General features: G+C 38.8%; 1 protein-coding gene across 5 annotated transcripts in view; it reads right to left on the bottom strand.

Annotated features, from left to right (window-relative positions):
- Positions 1-571: 571 nt before the first annotated feature.
- The window catches only part of LOC112556924 (fasciclin-1-like), a 96,436-nt gene continuing 71,432 nt past the window's right edge, over positions 572-25,575 (bottom strand). For all 5 annotated transcript variants that reach the window (XM_025226379.1, XM_025226380.1, XM_025226382.1 and 2 more), the window contains 11 exons: positions 25,095-25,212; positions 24,216-24,363; positions 23,745-23,904; positions 23,265-23,379; positions 21,824-21,968; positions 11,864-12,023; positions 8,778-8,907; positions 8,460-8,613; positions 7,348-7,516; positions 2,786-2,900; positions 572-2,208 (listed from right to left, as the gene is read on the bottom strand). In XM_025226379.1, coding sequence (XP_025082164.1) covers positions 1,937-2,208; positions 2,786-2,900; positions 7,348-7,516; positions 8,460-8,613; positions 8,778-8,907; positions 11,864-12,023; positions 21,824-21,968; positions 23,265-23,379; positions 23,745-23,904; positions 24,216-24,363; positions 25,095-25,212 — 1,686 coding nt within the window. In that variant the 3' untranslated portion in view covers positions 572-1,936. The remainder of the gene's footprint in view (positions 2,209-2,785; positions 2,901-7,347; positions 7,517-8,459; positions 8,614-8,777; positions 8,908-11,863; positions 12,024-21,823; positions 21,969-23,264; positions 23,380-23,744; positions 23,905-24,215; positions 24,364-25,094; positions 25,213-25,575) is intronic.

The following is a 25,575-nucleotide window of genomic DNA, read 5'->3' as shown; positions in this document are numbered from 1 at the left end:
ATATGTCAATGATCTACACCTATTTTTAAATAATGGTCACTTATAGTTTTTTTGCAGACCACATCAACCTGATTTTTGATTTAGTTATTGACTGCCCATGTTTTTTTTGCTAATGCCTTTTTCATGCTACTTTGCTTTGATTGGAAAATGACATTTGCAAGCATATTTGGTATATTGGGAATTATCATTGTTTATCACATATACTGACAGCTGCAGAAGTATGGAGGAGAATAGCTACCTCGATCATTAAGTTTTCTGATGATACTGCATTATAGACTCATGGTAATGCCGTAACAGACTATACAGTGGTGCAATGAGAACTTTCTTGAGTTAAATGCAGACAAAACAAAAGAATTGAATATAGATTTTAGGAGAATCAAAGGATTCTGAACTTTAGTACCCATGTGGTTTCCACATACTGTTGCATCACTCTCTTGTGCTTGACATGGATTTTGTGTCATAGGTTGATTACAGGTACAAAATGCCAACTTGCAACCAGGTATGTCACAAACAGCTATGGGAATAAGAATTAAATCAGTGTCTGGTTAAAAAAAAAAACAAAAAACAAGAGTTAATTGTATACTTTTAATGTCACAGCAAGACAGCACACCATTCTTTACCCATGGCCTTCCTTAAGAACGCAAATAGCAAATGAAAGTGACACACTGAACTCCCTTGACATTTTTAAAATGTAGTAACAATGGTAAGTTTTAATTGTTTATGATGAATAGAAAAGTTATGACGTTTTAGAGTTATTCAGATAAAACAAAAGAAAATCATTCCTAGCACTTTGTAATCATTGTCAAGAATTGCTCATACAATGACTGCGCAAAGATCTCCACAAGAATGGTGAGAATGGATGTGTGTTGTACAAGACAGGACAGTCTTAAAAAGAAAAAATGTCTATTTTTGGTTGCACTTCCTATGGAAGTATCTACACATATTCTTTCACAGTATGTATCAGCTTAGATGTGAGTGAATGGGTTTTAAACATTATTTAGTCGTATCTGTCTTCACTTAATCTACCAAAAAAAAGAGGAATGAGATTCAAATTACTTTGCCTATTTACACAAAAATGCTTAAATAAGTTACAAAGATATTACCCTACGTTAAGTTTTAGTGAACCGCCTAATAAACATTTAACAATGAGAGTGTGACTAAAAAAAAAATAGAAAGCTTCAACATTGTAGAAGACATGCAATTTTGATTTTAGGAAAGAAGATTGCAGACTGTAGATACTACTATTGACTAGACACAGCTTCCTATGTTGACCAAACACAGAAAAATGGTAAATTTTTATGCAGTTCCAGGAGAGAAACTTGTTCATCATATAGCTTCAGCAAAGAAATCATGTTTTATTATTTTTTGTTCAGATATGTGCATTTGTACAGCAGGCTCCTATGGGTGGTTGTGTCTTCTTTCCATACAAGCTCCTTTATAGTCAAGTGGTTAGAGCAACGGCTTCCCAACCAAGAAGCATTCTGGTTTAATACCCGTGTGAAGCAGCTAACTTTCCCCAGTCAGCTGTCAGGAGTGGGTACCTGACTCCACAGAGTGTTGAGAAAGCTAAGGCAGCAATGGAAAGGAAATGGACTCCACCCTACATAAAGCAGGCCCTGAGAAAAGTTACTTCAAAATGTTCTCGGCAAAGTGAGCAAAGCTCATATTTCTAAGGACGCATTGAATATAGAGTTAAAGTAAAACCTCACAAAGCACTACAACAGCCGAAGTTCAAAAGACTTTTCCAAACAAAAATTCAAAAATAAAAAGCATCTTCACAAAGCTGTGAGTTTGTGCAGAGAACTTCATGAGAAATTGATGCATTTGACAAGACTCAATAAAAAATTGTTCACATAACAATTAAAACGCCTCCTTCCATACCAATGGTCTTCTACAGTATGTATTGTAAAAGAAAAAGTCCTCATCTGGATCTTACTTAAGTACTAATCACCAGAAAAGCAAGTCTTCCAAAACAGGACACCAGCAGAATTTCACACAACATTTTGACCCCACCCAGCTTCAGCTTATTAGCACCAACGGCATGTACTGGGTCTGTACGTGAAGTTGGGGTGTCTGCTGGGTAGTAGGTGGTACTGGAAGAGGGGGATCTGTAGAGAAAATGAGTCAGGAGATGAATGATTCCATTGCAGGCTACCAAGTTCCACCGTGTCACGCGACTGTTGATGCCATGATACCGGAAATAGAGACCTGAAACCATGGAGTCATTCAAAATTAAATATGGAAATGCTTCTTTTTGGTAAATAAAAGCAACTCCTTACAATAATAACTCATTTGTTTCAGTTGTATCACAAGGTCAGAAATTTGTATTTGTTTAGTGATTTAAAAGTGCAAGAGAAGAAAGGTGGACAATTTGTAGGGGCAAAAATTGGTGTTTTAGGAAAGGATGAAAGGGGATGGGTGATTTACGCGGAGCCAGCAACTAAAGCTATATCATGGCGAGGCAGCCAGCCCTGTAAAAAGATGCTACTTGCAGAGAAAGAACAGTGTGCCTGAGACGATAGCTGAACCCATCTTCACTGTATTGGTGACATGTACATCTAACATTCCAAGAATGTGAGGTCTGTAAAGCATCAACAAAATGATGATAAATGTTATTGGGGAAGGTTAACTAAGTTTATGGAAGTATATAACAGATACCAAAGAATGAGCATAACAAGAAATAAAGTCAGGTAAATATAAACTCTCCTAAACCATTCCCCCCCACCCCTCTCTCTCTCTTGTGTATACAGTCACACCTTTAAAAATGAAAGGAAAGTCAGCCTACCCGTTCCTAGTTTTGAAAAAGTTACTTCAGGAGGAAGGAGAAAAGAGTTCACACGACCCTGTCGTAAGTCGTCATACGTAATTTCACTTCCATTCAAAGCATGTCTCCAAAACACCTGAAGCAGAGAGAAACAGCATGAATTGTATTAAAATGGAAATTTTCTGCATAGCAGTAACTATGCTGCACATTTAATGCTTAAAGCACACACACAAAAATTGAGGGCAGTCAAGGATGTCATCACTACTCTCCATTGTTATCTGCACCACTTGAGCTCGTATTTAGTACAAGATTTCTAAGCTCTGCTTTAATTTCTTTGAGGACACTTTTCCTGCACGTTTCTCCGAACATGTCTTCCCCTAGATTTCCTTTTTTTTTGTGTGTGTTTTACTCAACGAAATCAATCAAAGCTATATTATGCCAAGAAAAAGGTACGTAGTGTTACGTAAAAAGGTTCAGACACAAAACACCAGGTGATATAATAAAACTATTATATTTTATACATATATATTATTGTAGTGGAGTTGACGTTATGGTCTCAGAGCCCACCAAAACACATCTACAGTAACTCCACAACTGTTTTGTCCATGCTTATTATGTTTCTTTTTAGTATGCGCTTTGAGCCTGCCTTTAATGGCGGGAAAAAGCGCTATACACATTCAAAGAATTATTATATTATAAAACAAAACAAGAAGATGGTTCTGTTTTATGCCGTGACAGCATGTCACGGACCAGTCCGTTCCTCCTGTGTTTTTCGTGTGTTTAGCCCCTTGGTGGCTCAATGACAAAACGTGTATGTCGAGTGTATGTGGAATGTTTGAAAATAGTAGACGGGAAAAAGGTTTAAAATGTGACAAGGTGTTTAGTAAACATTGTTCACCAGTAGCTAGGTTTGGCCAGACAGAGTTGTGGAAAGTTACTAAGGCCAAAGATACAGAGAGAGAAAGACGTGCTGAGTCAGGAATGCACATCTCCCGAGTGAGATTGTTGTGTGTGTAACAGAGGGTAGTGTCGATCGACGTTGGATACCGCGCGGTACTCACCAGTTTATGGAGTAACCTTGCCTAGACAAGGTATGACAACTTTTTGTTGGGTTTTTGTTTATGGAATGGTAATACAACTTATGTAGATTTTAAAGAACGAACGTATGAGAGGAAGTTGTGTGAATTAGAAAATATGGTTGAAAATAGAAGTATAGTGTAACTTCGGGTTACAGGTTTTAAATGTATGGACTACAAGAGCTCTACTAGAAAGAAGAATTGCCTCTCAGGACCATTCCGGGATCAATGATTTTGGATCCGCATTCAGTAGCACTGAGCTAGGAGCTCCGTGACGTCACTGTGACTAATATAGTTAACTCAGTTTTACCCAATACTGTATATATAGTATATATACTGGCAGGCGGGCGGGCCAGTCAGAGACAGGAGGCGGGTCGGATGCGGCCCGAGGGCCGCCCCTTGCCCAGGTCTGGTGTACAACTAGTGTGTTTTATTCATATTTTTGGATTCCTGTTGACGAGACATGTGAAGAACGGTGAACTGTAAGTAAAGTATTCAAGACTGTCAAGACTGCTAGTGCAATTATAAACAATAAGATAATAGATTATATATATATATAGATAATAGAGTTGGAACTTTTTGCCTTGTAAACTTTGGATGAATTATTGTAGCTTTCTTTAGCTGTTTGTCGCCAATAGAGCATAGTGGCCGAGGCGAATGATTATTTATGCTTGTGTGATGTAGTGTGTAAAGTCCCGAGCCACTCAACAACTAAATCACACGATTTGGACAGCCTCAGGCAATCGTTTTGTGTGTGTTTTTTTTTTTTTTTTGAAAGAAGGCGTATTTGTCAGGTGCGAGTGTGTTGTAGTGCCACCCGAGCCGTGACACAGCAACCGTTGCTATATCCCGGCAACATAAAGTAATCTTATTATGATGGGTTGCAACACATCAGATACCTCAACCTTCAGGATCCCATCCCAGGGTTCCCAGGGATCAGGGATGGTGCCAAAAAAGGACCTTAAAAGGACCTTTCATGCATTCTTAAGGACCTAAGTGACAGTCATCAATGCTTAAGTTTTTCTCTTGTGTGGTCGGAAAGATGTATTATTTATGAATCTGTGGTCTTCTCTATGTTCTCAAATACATGTATTTCTAGTAATAAATAATCAAAGAGTTAATTTTGATGCCTGTCTGCCATATTTAGATTAGATAACTTAAAAGTGTCCTTAGCGCGCTGATAACATACACCGTTAATGTTCCAAGTTTTCTAGAAATCTAAGTAATCAATATTGCAAAACCTGAAAGCCATTCTTTGGTGTAATACAAAAGTCAGTTCACGTGTCTCTCTCTCGCACACACACTCTAACGGGAAGAGAGAGAGAGAAATAGAGCTATGCACAGTAGTACTAGAAGATCAAAGTTCAAGAAAGAGTAAGTTTCTAAAGACCTTTTGAAAAAAGAGTGTTTTTTGCGAATACGGAAGGGCAACTAGTGTTGTACAGATGTGTAGACCAAACAAGCAGCGAAAAATCGTCGGTATTTTGCGCCAAAGTCGACTCCGGAAATAAATTTGTGGTAATATTTTATCGATAAAAGGACTTAAAAGGGTCACAGAGAAAATGTAAGGACCTGTGTGAGAATTTGAAAGGACCGCATGGCAAATAAAAGGACTTAAAAGGCCTTTCGGCGAAAATTCAATATAAAAGGACTTAAAAGGACCTTGCAAGGACCTGGGAACCCTGCATCCTTGCCCGACACGGGTCGCCCTGCACTGCAAATGCAGGGGGCCAACAAGAAGTCATAGAGGAAAACTATGTCGAAAGAAAGGCATGAGAAAAATAAGGCAAGAGAGAGGCCAGTGAGGACAGAAGATAGGAAAGATAACACTTAAGTGTAACAGGGAGATGTTTGTTTAGAAAAAGAATATATATGAAAGGGCCAGGTATAGGAGGAAAAGGAAAAGCATAAAAGAAGGGGGTGGGCCAGCTTAGTCACCCAGCCAAAGAGACTGCGTGTTCACCCGGTCACGAAAAGCCTTTCTGAGATGAGTTTTCAAGTGACATACATATGATAGCATGAGTTTCAGACAACGGAGAGAAAGTGGAGGCTCACTAGCTTCTGAGTACAAACTTTTTTATAGGAGTGGTATGAAAAACATCCAAACAAATGGAGAGCATTTGATGGTGAATAGGATCAAGAATTTTGAGATGGGACTTTCAAGCAGAGCCATTCCAGGTTTGGCAACCGACCTTAGCACACCATTTATGCACAGCTAAAGACGATGTTCACGACACAATATGTATCAGCATCGGATGCAGAGAATATAGTCATCTACATACAGCGAGGCCACCAAAACTGGACAAACATTTTAGCATTGAGTTTATTTTAATGTTGAAGAGAGTATAGGTGATAGCAAGCACACTGCCCTGGAGGACGTCCATTTCATGTTCCTGAGGATCAGACAGGATAGAACCTATGTAAACTTGAAAGAGGAGTTGAGATAGAAAGTTCCTGAAGAAGAGCAGCATACAACCTCGGAAGTTAAAGGCGTAAAGGTCCAACAGAATACCTTGATACCAGGTAGCGTTGTACACCTTCTTCATAGTGAAAGCAATTTGATGGTAAAATTTGGGATCAGAAGGATCCTTACCAGGCTTTGGGATGGGCACCATGATTTGAGAGCCTGGAGGCAGGGAAACAGCCAGATACCCAAAATAAAGTTGAAGATGGCTAGAAAGAGGAGAGAGACCTATGGAAGATGAGTTAGCAGCTGACAAGGAATGTTGTTTAGGGCAGGTGCAGAGTCCTTGCACTTCTAAAAGGGCCTGTTACATTTCCTTTAGAGAGAAAAGTAGATTGTACTGTTTAGAGTTATCTTCCTCACGGCCGCCGACACTCCCTGGGAGGTGGTATGGGGTCGCAAATCTCTGCCACACAAGTCTCTTGCCTTAAAGGTCTTAAGCAGGGGGAGAAACCACCCCTCTTCTGTTTTTATCTAGCAAAAAATATAAACACTTTAGACCTATCTGTACGCTTAGAAACATCAATTATTTTTTGTAAAGGAGATCTCTGTTAAGCAATGGGCAATGTTTTTTTCCAAGGTAATAGGTCGAAGCCAGGGGTAATGCCAAAGACAATTGTGAACTAAATCCACAAACATTGCTGCACTCTATTATTGTTATTATTAGGAAATACACTAGGGGACTGGCCAAAACAACACTACAGATGCAAAGCATTTGTAAATTCCCTCCATCATATCAGCAAACCTTGTTCAGGGGGTACCCAGCCAGTCTCTGAGAAGTCTTTAGTCATAGGGACCTAGTCAATCGCCACCGACATCATACTTTGCAGCATGACTCCCAGTTCAAAGCTTTCTGTGAGTGACATTTGTTTCGGATGAGGTGAAATCTAGTTATCATATCCTGTAAACAGAAATTAGGTCATGGAAGCTTCAGCAAGATTTTGCACATATCTATGCATCAATCGTAAAAGACCGTATCAACTAAATGGTTTGTCTTTAAAATGTCATGGGCTATTTCCACATGAGCGAAGTTATATCTTCACCTTTTGACGGTTTTCATCCTGCATATCATGCAGATAAGACAGATCAGCATAACTCAAAAAGTCAACTGCCAAGTCATGGGGCATAAGGAATGTGAAGGTCAGATTTTGCTGATTGAGTAGCTCCACTTGATTCGGGGAAGGTAAGCGTAGCATATGTTGCAATGACCGACTGAAACAATGAAACAAATAATCTATGACCCTTTCGCACTATATTTCAACATTTTACAACATTACATACCCTTTGATATAATAGTGATGAATCACATAATATTTAATCAACAACAGACTGTATAGATGACAATGGTCCAAAATGATCACAGTTAAGTGCTGCATAGCAATGTTTTATTCATTCGTTGATACCAGCTGTGTCTGCCAGCGCCAGTCATTGGAGGGATCCAGACAAAAGCAGTGGCTAACAAGGTTCAACACATAGGCCTGTCTTCAGCAGCATGGAACAAAATCCACACTTGTATGTTCACACAAACCAATTTACCAACCATAGTCTTAGAGTGTTGTACTGAAGCACATGACCAAACCATACAAGTTTGAGATGCATCACTGTTGCCAGAACCATATGGTGTAGTGATGTCAGCAACTTTGACGCACACTTGAGATTTTGTGCAATTCACTATCCTCATTTCAATGTTTATATGAAAAAAAAGTTTGCTCTGTGATAAGCAGGACACCTGCCTATTTCCACAAGAAATCTGAATATTGATTAGCTATTTTAGCTTGAAATATTTTGTACTTAATATCATTCTTTTCTTTATGATCTACATTTTTTGAATTTCCTGAATGGATACTTCTTTGTTGTAGATGTCTATTTATAGGCTGAGGGAACCGGGTCTCCTTGATTTTGGTTATGTTTTGTGGTCATGCTTCGATTTGGATAAAACTGTTGGACCAACATTGTTCTACACCTTTGTTACTATTTTGTGATCGTGTTTTACATCTTTGTTATTCTTTTGTGATCTGTTTACAGGGCTGGCTGCCTAGCCTTAGTTGCTCGCTCAGTGTAAAACATCAGTTTCTCCATCCCCTTATCCCACACAACCTAACTAACAACATTTCCTGTCCCACTTTATCCAAAACGTCTGATTAAGTTATGTTACCTTACAGACGGCTCTCTCTTTAATCTCTCCAAGATGGTCAAAGGCGAGTAGTTCAGAAAGCCATCGATTATATAAATGATTCCATTAGTGCATCCAAATGCCTTGCCAATCACATCAAGGATCTGTATGTCATAACCTCCATCAACAAATACACCTGCACAAACAAATTCATAACATATCTGTGTATATGTGTGTGAGAGAGTTAAAAAAAAAGTGAGAAAGGGGACAATGAAGCCAGAAAGCAGTTTACCACTACCTTAGTCCAGTCAGCTCAACATTCAAGGATTGAACAAAATGTAAATGTTTTGTTATTCCTACCGTTTTTAGTTTTTTGTACTGTGAAGGACATGTTGTAAGAACTTTTGGATTCAATGTAATTCTCCTTTGGATACTGCCGCAAGAACACATCATCCATTCGAACTTGTGGCAGAGTGTGTCCCTGGAACAGCTGTCACAGGAAAATATCAGCATGGTCACTAACATACACAAATCATCCTTACAGTTATTGACTGCATACACAGTGCAATCCTAACTGCCTTACCCTCAGACCTAGATAACATAAATACATGTGGTAACTGACTTAATCCTCAGACCTGAATACTTATTACAAAACTACCTACTGCTAGATAATCAAGACTGTTACTACAGAGCTACTGTTGTGTCTATGAATTTTTGGTAACCATCTCTAGATCAGGGAGAGAAAAATAAAAGCAAGTTCTATTGATCGGGCAGGGCTTTTTTGTGGGAGAGCTATAACAAAAGTGAGATCCTCCTCCCCCCTCTGCTTCTGTGAGGCGCTGTGCGTCTTTTCCTTACAGATCAACTATGTTTACAATCGTTCAATGGAACTGTCGAGGGATCCGAGCCAACTTTGAAGAACGTGGATGCCAAGGATCTCGTTTCTCTCCTGAAATTATAGCACTGAAGATTATTCTCTTCCTTCTACATCTTTTTCTTTCAAAGGCTTTCGAGTTTTACGTCAGGACTCACATATAGATGTCCCTTCAGGTGGGACTACTCTTCTCATTCCTCCCACCTTTTGCTTAGCCAGTACCACTTTCCACTCCTTTTCAAGCAGTTGCTGCCTGGGTTACTCTCGAAAAGACTATCACTATTTGCTGTGTCTATTTTGCTCCTTCTGCTTTTATATCCCGACAGGACCTTGAGGGTTTTTTCACCCAACTTCTCCCGTCCTTTTTGGGGACTTCAGTGGGCACCACCCCTTGTGAGGTGAGGCCTCGACTGACACCAGGGTAGAGGTGTTGGGATAATTTTGTATGAAAAGTTATCTCTGCCTTTTGAACAACGGCTCTAACACCTTTTGTCGTCCATTCACTAGCACAGTGTAAGAGGTCAATTTGTCAGTGGTCAGTCCAGCACTGTTATTAGGGGTTGTACATGACGACATGTGCGACAGCGATCACTTTCCTAAAATTTTACAATTTTTAACTAGTCAGGAGCAGGACAATAATCTTCATAACGGTGGGAGGAATCTGACTAAAGCAGATCGGCCTGCTGATTTTTCGCAAAGGTCTCAGTGAAGGGAAAAGCTTCGGGAGCCTTCAGAAGTGTGATGTCAGCGGCCTTGGCAGACCGCGCTTAGAGGAACCCTCTGTTTCAATCTTTGACAGCCATGAAACTTGTTATGGCGCTACATTCAACAAGGTGCATCAGTGGTAAGTGTTGTGTTATGGTCGCAAGCTATTTCACCCCAAGACCACATCGACCCACAGCCTGAGTCAAATTATCCTAGATATGTCCATATCGTTCCAAGTAAGACCAAATCATCCCAACACCGAAAACCAAATTGTCCCAGGCCCAAAAGATGAATCGATTATAAGTAGCTGTTAACATCAGATACTATGAACAGAACCAAACATTGTTCGATCACGAACAGCAGCCTATTTCAAACACAGATATGTGAAGATTGTTTTACTTAACCCAAACCCTCGACATAAAATAATAGTGTAGATTTATATAGCACATTTCTTAATTGCAGAGTAGACTCGGTACACAAAAGCCAAAATACAAATTTAAAATGACATAATGACCAAAGCAGTAATTTAAAAAATTGTTCGTAAAAAGAATATTGTATTTGTAAGATATGTTCTCTGCATGCCCCTTGTTGTTTAATAAAATGGTGGTTGAACTTATTTGACGGGCATTGTTTAAAATAGTCAGCTGAGGTTGCATATGTATAGTATTTGAACAGCCTATGGCTTTTTTGGTAATAATAGGTTAATAACTTGTGTTATCAGTGATTGATTCGTCTTTTGGGCCTGGGATGATTTGGTTTTAGGTGTTGGGAGGATATCGACATATATGGGATAATTTGACTCAGGCTGTGGGATGTATGACTGGGGTTAAGTGATTTTAGTGGTGTTGTGTGGCAATGATTAGTACCATGTGTGACTATTCAGTGCTGTTTATCAGTGCTATGCGTTATTGGTGTCATCAGTGGTCCATGTTGTGTGTTAATGGTGCACTACAATGTGTCGGTACCATAATAACAATAAATGCAAAATTTGTAAAGTGCATACTCACACTCCTAAGGAGTATGCTCTTAGTGCTGAAGAACAAGAATGAAATATGGACAGCATATGAGGGACAGGAAAACAAACAAATAACATATGAGCTATAAAAGAATAAACAACCGTACTAAACGAAGATTAAAATCAAATACAGAAAACACAAAAAGGAACCAAATAACAAGAACAAGAGCTAGTAACATCATTGCAAAAGGAAGGGTGTGAAAAAGGACTAGCATAATGGGAAAGGTTGTTAGGAGTAATGTTTATGGAAGAGGTGCATTTTCACATCATTCATGTTGTTAAAGAGATGCACATGGGACCTATACTTAGTAATATTGCCAAAGCTATCAGAAACAGTACATTTATACTCAAAAAAAAAAAAAAAAAGACATCGAAGCCCAGAAAGCAAATTTCTTAGGCATATTAGTTCGGCAAACAAGATTGTAGAACTGCTTCTTAAAATGACATATGTCACTAAAAACAATGGACAAGTAAATGTGCGTTTGAATTTTAGTGTTGCTTTTGTTATTTTATGTATACTGTGTTGGTGCCATGCATATGTAGTTTGAGTGGTCAATTCTGTTATCACTCAGTGATGTTGGAACATGTGTTATCACTTGGAGTCGTCAAAGATCTACATATCTTTGGAGTCAAGTTAGTGCGTACTATGGCTGCTCCATATTTTTTGCCGAGTTCCATGCACAAATCTGCATTATTATTATTTTTTTGCACATTTACTGTTTTAACATGAGTAACCCTACCCAAGCATCCCCATCTGACCCATTGACACATGGGCACTTCATAGCATTGGCTATAATGGAAACATTCATGTCTTCATGTTGCATGGAGCAAAACATTTTTCTCATAACTCACTCGTTTCAAGATTTTTGGATCAGCGCTCATCATGGCCATCTGTTCTGATGTCACAGTCCGTAGGTACCGGGCTGAAGGAATGAAGAGTGTCACATTTCGGTCAAGAGACGTCACTGTAGCCATGTAATCATCATTGACTGACATGAGTGCATGAAAAGGTCTGTAGAAAAAACAGATACTGAATGGAACATTTGCAAAAGGCTTGTGCATAGCTTGCACATCTTTCATGTTAAAGAGACGCATGTGGGACCTACACTTAGTAATATTGCCAAAACTATCAGAAACAGTACATTTATACTATAAAAAAAGACATTTAAGGACAGAAAGCAAATTTCTTAGGCATATCAGTTTGGCAAACAAGATTGTAGAACCGCTTCTTAAAATGACATATTTCTAAAAACAATGGACAAGTAAATGTGTGTTTGAATTTTAGTGTTGCTTTTGTTATTTTATGTAAACATTTATGTGCGCTATAATAGCATTTCACGTTCAAAGGCTTTCTCTGCATCATTTTTATTTTTGGGTTATATATGTTTCATTCTCTGAATGAATGACAGATGGTGGCATTAAAAGTAAAGGGTATAACAAAAGTGAATAATTTTGAACAAGTAGATGTTAGCAATATATTATGAATATGTGACATAATCAAATGTGACATAATCAAGAGATGTTGTGTCATGTCTACAGAGTGAAGAATCACAGCTGCCCCGACTACCCAAAAACACATACAAATGCTCTCTCTCGCACACCATTTAACCAAATTCTTAAACCAAAATCTTACAGAACATAAAAACCTAAAATCTGATGGTAAAGCCCTATCCTCTTTAAAAATGAGTAAATAGCTTCCAATGGGATGGACCTAAACAATAAAAACGATGAGCCTGGTGTAAAAAAAAAATAACTGTTGGTGTAGCGGTCTGAAACGTCCCTGCAGTACTAAACGTCTCGGTATAGTCTGCGCATGCGCATGAAGCGAAACTTCACTTCGTTATCGCTGCTTTTACTTTTACTATTTTACTTGTTAACTCTAACCACGTGTTTTCTTGTACGTCTCGGTATCTGGTTTCATTAAGCAGTTATTATACACCTTGTCAAGTCTCACTTTTCGTCTTTACAGGTTATATGTGATTTTTTTTATTTTTTAATTTATTAAGCAATACATATACCAGACATAAAAAATGAACATATGCACATAAATTTGACAAATTCAACAAACATTTTAAGAATACATCTATCTGCTAGACAAAATCCATAGATGAAGAGAAGAGATAGAGAGAAAAAAAAAGAGGGGGTGTCCACATGGCAATTGTTAGATTAATATGTTGTACCATGCAATTTACATTAAACAACACAGTCGTGAAATCATATATTTCCAGATAAACTCATAAAATTCATATAATCAGCCCAGCTTATTATAAATTCCTGCAATTTCATATTAACAAGTGCACTAAATTCCTCGATCTTGTATTTTCTATTTAGCTGTAGAATAAAAACTCTTAAGTCTGGCTGTTTCTTCTCTATTTTACATTTATAGATAAACAACTTTGCTTCTAGTAGTATATTTTCTAACGTCTTATCTATTGGACAGTTTGCTTCATATCCAAATAGTATTACAGATTCGTTAAGTGCTAATTTATTATTTTTAGAACATTTTTCCCTTATTGCCTTTTCTAGGCTTGTCCAAAATAGTTTGGTTGCCTTACAGCGCCAAAATAGATGTTCAATTGTCTCCCTTTCATTGCCACAGAAAGTACATTTATTATTAACGTCTAACCCCATATATATTCTGCCAGCGAGTTTGAACCTAGAATTCTGTGTGTAATTCTGCACTGAAACCATCTCAGTTTAATATCTTTTATTCCTTGAACCTTTGAAAATATTATTTTCCAGTGTAATTGGGCCCCATTTTATTTTCCCACTTTTCACAACATTTGGGCCTGATTGTACTTTCTGTCAATATTTTGTAATAATATTTGGAACCTTTCTTTATAGAATTAATTAGTTTAATAGCTTTTGAAGTTTCTTGTGCAGTGTTGTTCCTAATTGTAATGCCCATTGACTGAATAAAATTTTTAATTATTTTTGCACAGCCCATGTATGTAACTATATCTATTGTTGTTCCATACCTGGCATTAATTCCACCCAGGGACAAAAGTACACCAGATTCATTATAAAAATGTTGAATTCTATATATCCCTTTACTAACCCAGTTTTTAAAGAAAGTAACCTTCTTGCCAAGCTGAAATCTACTGTTTAAGTGTATTGGTTCTGCCATCACCTCCTCTGATGTTTCTGGCTTGACATAATAATAGAATTCCCTATAAGCATTTAATACATCTTTCCAGAATTTATTTTTATGTTGTGTGTCATAGTACACATTTGGGCCATATTTAACTATATCTACGAGTTTTGGGTATATCTTTATCACTACATCTTTCCATTGGTGTTCAGTGACATTTAGCTTTTTAATCCATATTAGCTTTAGCGCTTTTATATATTGATAAATGTTGGGTATATTTAAGCCACCATTACAAACAGTTTTCACTACAACTTTCCTGTTTATTCAATCGGGTTTTCCATCCCACACAAAGTTAAAGCATTGCTTTTGAAGTTGTTGTATATCTTGGATAGGGGGATTGGGTAGCAGTATCCATAAATAAATTAATTTTGATAGTATTAATGATTTTAGCACAGCCACTCTTCCTATTGGTGTAATAACTCGTTTAAGCCAGGATTTCATTAAATTCCTTGTTTCAATATATTTTTCCTTAAAGTTTAGAGTGTAACATGTTTCTAACTTAGTGCTTAGCCATATCCCTAATATTTTAAATTCTGATGGGTTCCATTTAAACTTCAGGTGTGGGGAATATTTTATGGGTGAATTTTTTCTACTTCCTTACCAGATAGCTTCTGTTTTTTCAAAATTTATCTGTAGTCCTGACATTCTAGTGTATTTATTTAATGTAATCAAAGTGTTATTAACGATACTTCATCGCCCTCCATAAAGATTTGTGTGTCATCGGCAAACTGTAATATTTTATGTTCTTTTTCATTTATTCTTAAACCTCTTATACTAACATTCTTCCTTATCATTACTGCTAGGACTTCAGCACAAAGTATGAATAGGTATGGTGATATTGGATCATCTTGCCTACATTCACGTTTTATTTCAAACCAATCTGATAGTCTTCCATTAACCATAACCGCTGACTTAATGTTTTGGTAGAATGTTTTTATCCAGTTACAGATATCAGTCCCAAATCCAAGTGTCATTAATACTTTGTGCATAAAGGACCAGTCTATGGTGTCGAACGCTTTCTCATAATCCAAACTAAGCAATAAACCCGGTAGATTTTTGTGGTCAAGGTCAGGTCATATATAAATCTAATATTGTCCCTAATGTATCTATTAGCCATAAATCCTGTTTGGTCATCCGCGACCAGTAATGGAAGTACTTTTTTAATACAGGTGGCTATACATTTTGAACCTATTTTATAGACCACATTTAAGAGCGATATCGGCCTCCAGTTTTTAATAAATTCTCTAGCCTTGTCACCCTTAGGTATACAAGTAATGAGACCTTCCTTCTGAGGATGTGAAAGTTCCCCATCTCTGAAGGCCTGGTTGAGTGACCTTATAATAAATTAATAAATGACCCTAATTTCTTCCAGAAAAACTTAAAAAGTTCAGCTGTAAACCCATCTGTTCCTGGACTTTTCCCATTTTTCATACTCTTAAAGGCATTTCCTGCTTCTTCTATGGTGATTTCTCCTTCCAGAGTTTCTGCCACCATGACGGGCAATTTAGGAATACCATTAACTAACATCTATTTCACACTGTTCTATTTCTCTCTTTTGATATAGCCTTTCAAAAAATAATTTAGTTTCAGTCCTTATTTCCTCTGCATCTGTAATACAACTTCCATCATCTTTAATAAGTTTCATAATTCTTTTATTTACATAGTTTCTTTTCTCTAGGCTACAAAAGTATTTACTAATTTTTTCTCCCTCTGCCAACCATTTTGCCTTTGCCCGTACTATGATCCCCTCCATTTTCTTTTCTCTAAGGGATCTTAATTCTATTTCTTTTTCCTCCAACATTTTCAAAAGTGAGTTATTTTTATTTTTTTCATTTTCTAGCACTTTAATTTCTTTTTCTAAATTCCTTTCTAACTCAGATGTTTTGTTTTTTTTCCATTGTTGAGTAGGCTATAATTTTCCCTCTAATTTCCATAAGTAGTACATCTAGAAACAATTTGTCTGGTATTGTTAATTGTAGGTCTTGGTCTGTAACTTTAGATAAGCTGTTTCTATTATAAGGGAGTGCAGCATATTGTTCTAAAACTCTATCAATGGTCTCATGTACTTCCTTTACATAGTAAGTTTCCTTTAGGAGAGAGGAATTAAATTTCCATAAAGTGTGAGGTATTATTTTATCCCCAAACTGGAGAGTAAGAGTAATCATTGAGTGGTCTGATCTATATCCAAATTCAATATCTGCCTCGGCTACATATTGAAGTAAAGATTCTGAAATAAGAAAAAAGTCCAGCCTACTTTGTTGTAAAGGGTTGGATCTTTTCCAGGTGTATCGCTTTATTTCTGGGTTCAAATATCTCCATATATCTATTAGTTCTAAATCGTCTATAAAAGTTTCTACGCTTACTCAGGCTTTCGGATTATTTTTTTGTTTGTAATTATGGTAATCTTTGTTAGGGTCCATAACTAGATTCCAATCGCCCCCTATTATTACTTTACTAATCTGCGTATCTTGAATTAAGCGTTCTAGTTTCACATAAAATTCCGGGTTATCTTTATTTGGTCCATAAATGTTGACTAATAATAGGTTCTCTCCCATAATTTCTATTATTGTCAAAATATAATCTCCTTTCTCATCTTTATACACTTTATTAACTTTAAGTTCAAAATTATTTTAAAATGAAATTCCAACACCTCTAGAGGAGTATTGTTGGATGCAAAAAGGCGGGTATACCCTCATTCAGATCTAATATACCTTTCTTGCTTAGGGTCAAAGTGTGTATCTTGTAGGAAATATATTGAATAATTTTTTTGTCTAATATAGTTAAATACATCTTTCCTTTTCTGTAAGTTACCCAGTCCCTGACAATTAACTAAAAAAATCTTAATGCTTGTCATTTTTAATTTATATGTGATAAATATGTGTTATACATGATTTCTTATTCATAGCCTTTTCGTTTAAGATTTTAAGTTTGATCCTGCTTTAGCTGTTTATGTAATTCATCAGCAACGTTTTACTTAACAGCTTTGTTGCATGCGCAGACTATACCGAGATGTTTAGTACTGCAGGGACGTTTCAGACCGCTACACTGGCGGATACTCTGGAGACCAGAACAATTAATTGAAACATATGTAAAGACATATGGACAGATGTCATTCTCTTACCCAGCCTCATCAATTTGGAACAGATTACCCGTCAGCCTTTGTCACTCTGATTCTCTTACTACCTTTAAGTTCAAACTTAAACACATCTTTTCAGAGCGACAACTTCACTTTGACCCTGTCCTGACCACAAGCGGGTATGATGTGTCTGTAATTCACCTTGTAGAAGTGAGCATGTCTGTTATACGCCTATATGGCATATAGGTTATTAATGGCATGGTTATTAATGGCATGGTTATTAATGATTTAGTCTATGTATGATTTATGTAAAGCGCTATGAGCAAATCTTTGAAAAGGTGCTATATAAATCCTCGCTATTATTATTTTTATATGTACTTTAAACAAGGAAAAACTTGTAGGGATTCCCCTAGAAAAAAGTAGGATTGAGTGGCATAGGTTTGTACCATTCCAAGTCTGCTAAGTACCACTTCCTCCTACCTCACAGAACAACATAGATGTGGCAGTTGGAATGACAAGGAAGGGTAGTATGTAACTTGTTCTGGCCTAGAGTGTCCCAGTGGCATTGCCAAAGGGACTTAACATCAAACTTAAAGATAATATCAAATAATATCAGTGACTGCAATTGACCAGGAAATTGGAAAGCAGTCTGGTCCACTTGAACATTACATGGGATACCAGCATGGCCAAGGGCCCAAATGAAGATAGTGTCCTTGTTGTGATGTAGGACAGCTACATTGTATGAAGCTGGACCATGAGAGGAACGACAAAACCACAGAAAGGAGAACTTGGACAGCTGATCTTCCGAAATGATTGAAACAGTAAATGCAAGGCTACAAAGATGGCATCAATTTTCACAAAGAAGATAAAGCAGCCAGGCTAAATCAGGCTAAAGAGACCTTGTGACATAACAAGGCAGGGAGAAGGCTGGGCCTGACTCGCCCGAGGGGAAAGGGGTCACTTCAGCTGGCTCACTCCACCTGGCTTTCGCCCTCACACCCAGTCACCCGCCTGTTCGCACGTCCGCACGGTGCTGACTAACAGTCACACTCTCCCGCGTGGCCAGACACACAACTGACAAGACAGTGTACAACATAAAAGATTATAATTAAAACAGAAAAGCAAATTAGGCTGACATGAAAACAATTACAGAATAATGAATTTAGGAGATAATTTGGTCTTACGTCAGTATCTGCACATATGTCCGGACACGCAGTCCGTCCCTGACGGTCTGACCCACAATTCAGTCTTGGAATATAGTAGGTCTCCCTCAAACACGAACTGTCCCTGTTCCTTGGCACTGATAGTACCGCTCGGCTACCTCGCCTTTTGTTTCCTGAAGATGGGTGCAGCTGGCTGCATGCACCTGGTCTTCTATAAGATTTCTTGTCACTGTTCCACCACAGTTGCCCCAGGCAATGGGATGCAGCGACGATGCTCGTAGTAGAGATGACTTGTCTGCTGTTCTGAAGACGACCACCACTGGACCGGGGGCACGGTGGGGTCTGCCAGCCGCTGCCTCGCACGTCTTGCTGCCGGACACAGTTAACTCCCTCGCTTGTTGTTTGGGAGAATCAGCCTCTTGGTCACAGCGCACACCCTCGTCTCTACACCACCAGATCACAAGTGGCAGCAGGTAGTGAAACGTTCTAAACTGAATGGGCTTCCCTATTTCAGACCTGCGACTGAATATCACTCAGAGAACGACGTCTCTGCTGGAACACGAGGGAAAAAGCCTCGACTACAGTTCTGTCCTAGCTTATATTCTACCGGACCAAGTGGCCGCTTTGAATTACATCGAACCCATGACCTATCTACCGTTCCTACTTCTCACGGTCGGCCACATCAACCTCCGACTGTCGCGACACTCAGTCTAGCTCTCTCATTCAGCACTGTAATCCAGGCGGTGGCAAAGAAAACAAATGCTGTTCTCATGGCCGAGTGTACTGGCCTTTCAATTAACACCCGTACCTGTGAAGTGGTCACTGCGGCCCCCCCCCCCCACCTTTTGTAAGCGGCCTCGATTCCCAGGCTCGGCTACCACAAAGGGAGATAACATCCTTACCCCTATTGTTCACCCACAGCTTGGTATCTCTTTAGGGTACCAACTGCTCCTCTTTGAAGTTTCCATTACTCGTTCGGCCCTGTTTTCTGGCCTTGAACCAGGCTGGTTCATGACAGACCTGTTGTAGTTGGCAGCACGAAACTACTGCTGCAGCTTCAGGTTCTATGTTTGGAACTTTGGAGCCCTCTGTAAAGATATAATAGAATCCAGGATTGTCAGAAAGAATTGTCTGCAGATGTTGAAGAAAGATAAGGTCACTGGTGTCATCTTTGTATAAAAAGTTGTAAGATCAAGTGAAATCTCAGGAACAGGAAGAGTCCAAGGAGGAGCTGGCAGAAGAAGGAAGTGGGGTGCTTTTCCTATTCAGTATCTGCTCCATGTCATACCACACAGTTTGACATGCGCATTTGTTTACATCATACGATGAAAACAGGCCATTTTTTGTGAGGGCTTTCCTGCCCAGAGCGACACCAATATATATTTTAACAAAAGAGGATTTGTAACCTTTTAACCCAAAATAATGAACATCTAAGATATAGCACAATTCACAGAATATTTTTTACCAGCAGTCGAATGCTCTTCACCTCTGGTCATCAAGGTACAAATTGTTTATCGCATTAAAACAGCAATAACCAAGACTACCAGTCTAGGTATCAGTTTTCAGAAAGTAACAGACCATTTAGTGGCTGGGATATCCCTCCATCTATTTTATCACTAAAGATGGAAATGTTCTTACTTTCCTGGTTTTTCATAGATCAGCAGTCTCTTGCCTGGAATAAGGGCTCTATCATTGGTTCAGGTGTTACTGGGTTCTCTGTTGAATAAACTCATAGTGAGTTGATGCGATTGCCCCAACGTGGCAGTCCATGGTGCTCATTGGCTGTGGTGCATCCCTGCAGTCTCTAGCAGAAGCATGGTGTTACCCTCATGCATTCTTCCATTCAGTACCTGCCACCCTGGTCCCCTGTTGCCCTGTTATTAGACATGCTTCTAACTGGACCTGATTCTGACAGCTGTCCAGTGTCTCGGCAGAGGTACCAACAGTTCTCCTGCATGTCAACGTTTTCCCAGCATCCAGGTGCTCTCAGAGCAAAAATCAACTAGCTCCCAGCCAGCCTTAAATTCTCACCCCTAACGTGCATCTAACGTGCGCGCGCAGGGTGGGGCTTCCAATCCATCTACCAACATGACCCCCAGTTCCCTCTATACCCTGACACTCCAGCAGTCTGTAAATGAAGTGTAGCACAGAGTGATAACATGCTCCTTGGCACAAACGGCATATAGGGTAGCATGCTGGGATTGATAAACAGCATGGTAGGCAGGGCTTCCAGGACATTTCAAAGGACAGACATAGGATACATTTTAAAGAGCAAAGATAATTTGGGGGCACACTAGCATCTGAGTAAAACTGTACAGGAGTGGTGCAAAAAGCATCCAGACAGATGCAAAGCCCATAATGATAAACAGAATCAAGAATTTTGATAGGACTCTTAAACCATAGTCAAGCATGGAGTCCCCGACAAGGGATTGATACAGACTTAGTAAGACTGTACGGTCTTCCCCTCAACTCATGATGATGATGATGATAATGTCGATTTGTAATGCGCAGGTATCCATTCCGAAGAATGCTCATTGCGCAGAAAAAAGAACAAATGAAGAACAAATAAAGTGAACAAATATATAAAACACCAGGAAAAGTAAAAAAAATGGACAGAAGTGTTTCTTGGTAGTTTAAGACTGGTTTGAAAGAAACAGATGGGTTTTTCAGTTTTTTGCGGAACGTGGTTGGTGAGGTGATGGTGGAGAGTAACTCACATGACCGTCTCAGTATTTGGAGTGCCCTGCCCTGGTATTATTGTATTTTTCATTAACTGACAACTCAGCATGTCTTTTTTGTGAAGGAAAAACTTTAGTTCTTTGATTGATTTGAAAACTTAGGAAAAAGGTGTCAATCTTTTTATATTCCATTCTGGTTTCTATATGGTTTTGTTACAAGAGGGTCTATCCAGTACTTTTTTTTATTAGTGATGTGATCTTTTTTTTTTTAAGGCCCTTCGCCCCTCCTGGGGCATAGGCCATCGACTACAGTCTTAACTGTTGTCGATGTTTTGGTAGCAAGGATTTGTTTTTACGGGGTGGGAGTGCTGGCCCCACGCCCAACCCTCCTCCTTTTTCAGCCGGGCTTGGGACTGTCCTTGGCGTAGGGCGGCCAGCCGTGTAAACAGATGCCACGTGCAGAGAAAGAACAGCATGCCCGAGACGAGAAATGAACTCAGGGCAGCCAACCTTCACTGTATTGGTGACAGGCGCTAACAGCGCTAACCGTTCCGCCACCGGGCCGCTCTGATGTGATCAAGAGTTAACACAATATGATTTTACTGGAACATCTGTCAGTGTATCTCTCATAACTTTTTGAGGAATGAATGAATATGGACAATTTGTTAACAAAAAGACATTAGGGAAATGCTGAAGAAAAAACCCCAAATGTTTTATGATCATCATCAGCAACAAAAAACTCACCTGGTCTCATCCATGCTCTGTAATAACTGCATGACACTGTTGTATGGAATATACAGTAAATGCCGAATGATGTGTAATCGACCATTGACTGCAGGGATGTCTGAGGTCAGCACTTCTGCCCTAACATTGTTGTTGATGACATAGCCTGCACAGTCAGAGGAGATGGAGATCTAGGCCATTATCATGCACATAACGTTCATCATATGGTTTAATACAAACATCAAGTTAACGTATTCATGGTGCAGGCAAAATATTTGCATCAGCAATAATCCAGGAAATATATTATCTCCATGAGCCCCCAGATTGTCTACCAAATATAGCAAAACCTTTGTGCTAGGACTCTCTCCTCCAAAATTAGGTCATAATTGAGAAGGGTGTAGTTCAGAGATTGACCGGTCTGCCCTTTTCTAAGGGACAAAGGTCGAGAACAGAGTTCCTCTGTGTGGTGGAGCAGGATACATATTGCTCATAGTTTCTGGGTATCCCGGTAAGCTGGCAATGGTTAACCGCAAGGATAAACTTTCTCTGACCACAACGGTGTTGCAGTTCCGTTCATTTATATAAAAACACAAGCCTCCGCTGGTGGATTTGTTAGTGATAGCAGGACATTTGTCCATGCGAATGGGATGGCCAAAGCCGCTGATATACAAATCACTGTCACAGTCGGACTCCTTCATCCAAGGGCCGGACTAATATAGTTAACTCAGTTTTACCCAATGCTGTATATATAGTATATATACTGGCGGGTGGGCCAGCGGGCGGGCCGGTCAGAGACAGGAGGCGGGCCGGCCTTTGCCAAGGTCTGCACTAGAACAAATAGCTTCAAACTACACATGTCTACAAAAAGTGAAATAATACTGTCAAACCTTGCCGAGTTTCTATATTTAACGAGAAAGAAAAGAATGCTACTCTATGCTAAATCTATTTTTCATCTATTGTGTATTATATTTTTCCAGTGAAATATGTTGTATGCTAACTCTTTTGAATGGACCCAAAGGTCTAAAAATTTGTATTCACGCTAATATTTTTAAATGTGATTTCTGCAGAATGTCACAATAAGGCACAGTGTCGGTCACAATAATTTTATTTTTGTAAACATGACTTCTGGAAAGAGTCATCAATGAAGCACAATCACTTGCTGTGCACTGGTAAAGAGGTAGCAATGAATATGGGTCAGTCAGTTTGACCAAAATCCATATTGCCCCAGCTATATTGACCTCTCACCCGAGTCAAATTGACCATGTCATGACCATATCATCCCTACACCAAAAGTCGAACCGACATGGGTCCCAGGCTAAATTAATGCCCAAGCATCGACACCTGTTTTATATGAAACCAAGATCAGACACTTGTTGCCAGAAAATAAATTCAATTGTAACCAACATGTATAACTTAGTACACTACTAGAGTGCTACAAAAGCTTCAAAAATGTTTATCTCACGTTTGTTATTCACAGTCAATAGGTAGATGACATTCTGAAAGGCTGGCAGGCCTGTACCATCTGAGATCTCGTTCAGATAACGCTTTTCGTCAGGCACCACATGGGCACGCAGGATCTAGGCAATCAAAATAGACAAAAATGTAACTGACCTGACCACAAATAAAAACTGAATCCAGACAATCTTGAAAATAGGGTTTAGCTTTGAGCATATTAATAAAAGTTTAGAGGGAAGAATTTTTAAGTTGGGAAGAGATTCTATATTGCAATCTCCCCCTACCTTTCTACTGTTTCTGTATAAGTCCCTAGAAGTCTGCAGAAAAACTGTCTTTTATGGGGTTTTTTTCTCTTAAGAGACCACTCATTGTGTTGCTTTCCTTGATCACCCTATCCTCACATCACAATAATGTGCATTCTCTTTTATCAGCATATCAAATTTAACCTTTGCACTCATATGTGAGCTGGGGGTGGGGAGCTTCTTACCATGTATGTCCTATCAAGGTCACGCATAAGCAGGTCAACAGAAGGCCAAGGGAGATAGCTGAAGGCTTCGTTGGCAGCCACAAATACAGTTAAATCTCTTTGTGTATCACTCAGATTGAACTCATTATTTCTTAGGCTTTCAAACAGAGTGCACATGTACCTAAAACAGAGCGATAAAGTATTTAAAATAAGGTGTGCTGGTACTAAAACAGAATTTTGTGAATAAATGGTCTTCACACTGGGCAGAAAATATGTGCAACCTGGAAGTTTATTTTTTTTTACAGAGATGAGATCATTATTGTGAATTAATAGGAATGAAAAAACTGGCCACATTATGACAATGGTACATGGCAGAAGGGAGTAGAAACAGACTAATGGCAAGCAGACAAAGAGAACTTACTGGATGATTAACAAATGCCTGCTACACCACAAAATCAGTGACAAACTAGCTGACAGGTAAAATGGGCTTACGATAGATTGGGATGCCTCTTGAGTTCTTGGAAGATAGTTCTGACTGGGAGATGCAACACTTCATCGATCACATAAACAACACCATTAGAACACCAAATGTCCATTTCTGTCACGCGTGCTGTCACATGACTTCCGCTTACAAACAGATCTGCAGCATTGTTTATGTGTTTCCAATTACCGGAAAGGCTACACATTTTTATTGGTAGAGATTTACATTTTTATGTTTCTTTGTAAAGGCAAACTGTTCATGCAGAACATAATATAATTCTTAGGTTAATAACAGCAAAATTTTAAAAACTCAAATGTCATCTAATGAATGCCAACTATAAATTTAAAGCTTTAAATAATCATAATAAAAAGAGGAAATCAATAGAGCATTTCTGAAACATAATGCAACAATAATTAACCAGAAGATTATCATGTTACCATGAAATCTGCTGAATGGCAGGTGGGAGGAGAGAGCTGTTCTGATGAAAAGGCTCAAGGATCGTCTACTCTAGCTGAGAGAACCAATACACATACCAGTCTTGCATCGTTCTTCAATAGGCATGTCTGTTTGTGTGTAAGGTCGATAGGGAAAGGGATCTTGTAAGATTAGTTTTTCTTCTTGACAGGGGTCAGAACAGATGAGGCAGCTGACAATTTTTTAGTTTCAATACAAAGACACAAAAACAATGTCTTTGTTGCCCAATTGTTAACTTTAAGAGAAGGTGACAGATTACAGACTGTGACTAGAAGTAGAATGCACACTAGATTCTGTAGCTGTGTTATGTGACTGGCACCACTACAGGAGAAATTAAAAGGTTTTTGGTAACTGGCAGTATTGCTAGCAACGTTGCCCATTTTTTCTGTAACTGACCCCATTACAAGCAACATTACCCATGGTGTCATCATCGTGAAACAGCCTCAGAGATGTACCAGCAAGTGTGACAATCTCTACTGGTGCATCCAGGTGCTGGATGTTGATGATGCCATATGTCATATGACCTCGTAATGCCTGTAGTTAGAAAAATCCCTATAAGATTAATGTTATGCCATGTGAGGGAAGGAGCACAGAAAAAGAAATATAAGCATGTGAGATGTGCATTTTGCAAGATATGTTGAAGTCCATAATAGCTTCAGATTTAGATACGAAAAAGCTATGGTGGTGTATTTAAAAAAAAATTATGAATTTTTTGGTAACCACCCTGAACATTCATAATAATGCCGTTTTGAAACAGTTTGCTAGCTGTTACCATCATAGATAAAATATAAATATGATGTTATAAGGAAGGGACTATAGACCATTTTGAAGGTCTACAGACTAGGCAGGTATAGGGCAAGGCAATATTAAAGGCTTTAGTGGCAGGAAGGTGGTTTG

This window comes from Pomacea canaliculata, linkage group LG2 (genome assembly GCF_003073045.1).
Source record: "Pomacea canaliculata isolate SZHN2017 linkage group LG2, ASM307304v1, whole genome shotgun sequence".
In the NCBI taxonomy this organism is placed as follows: Eukaryota; Metazoa; Mollusca; class Gastropoda; order Architaenioglossa; family Ampullariidae; genus Pomacea; species Pomacea canaliculata.
The sequence above is the reverse complement of the archived record's forward strand: the minus strand, read 5'-3'. Positions and strand labels throughout refer to the sequence as shown.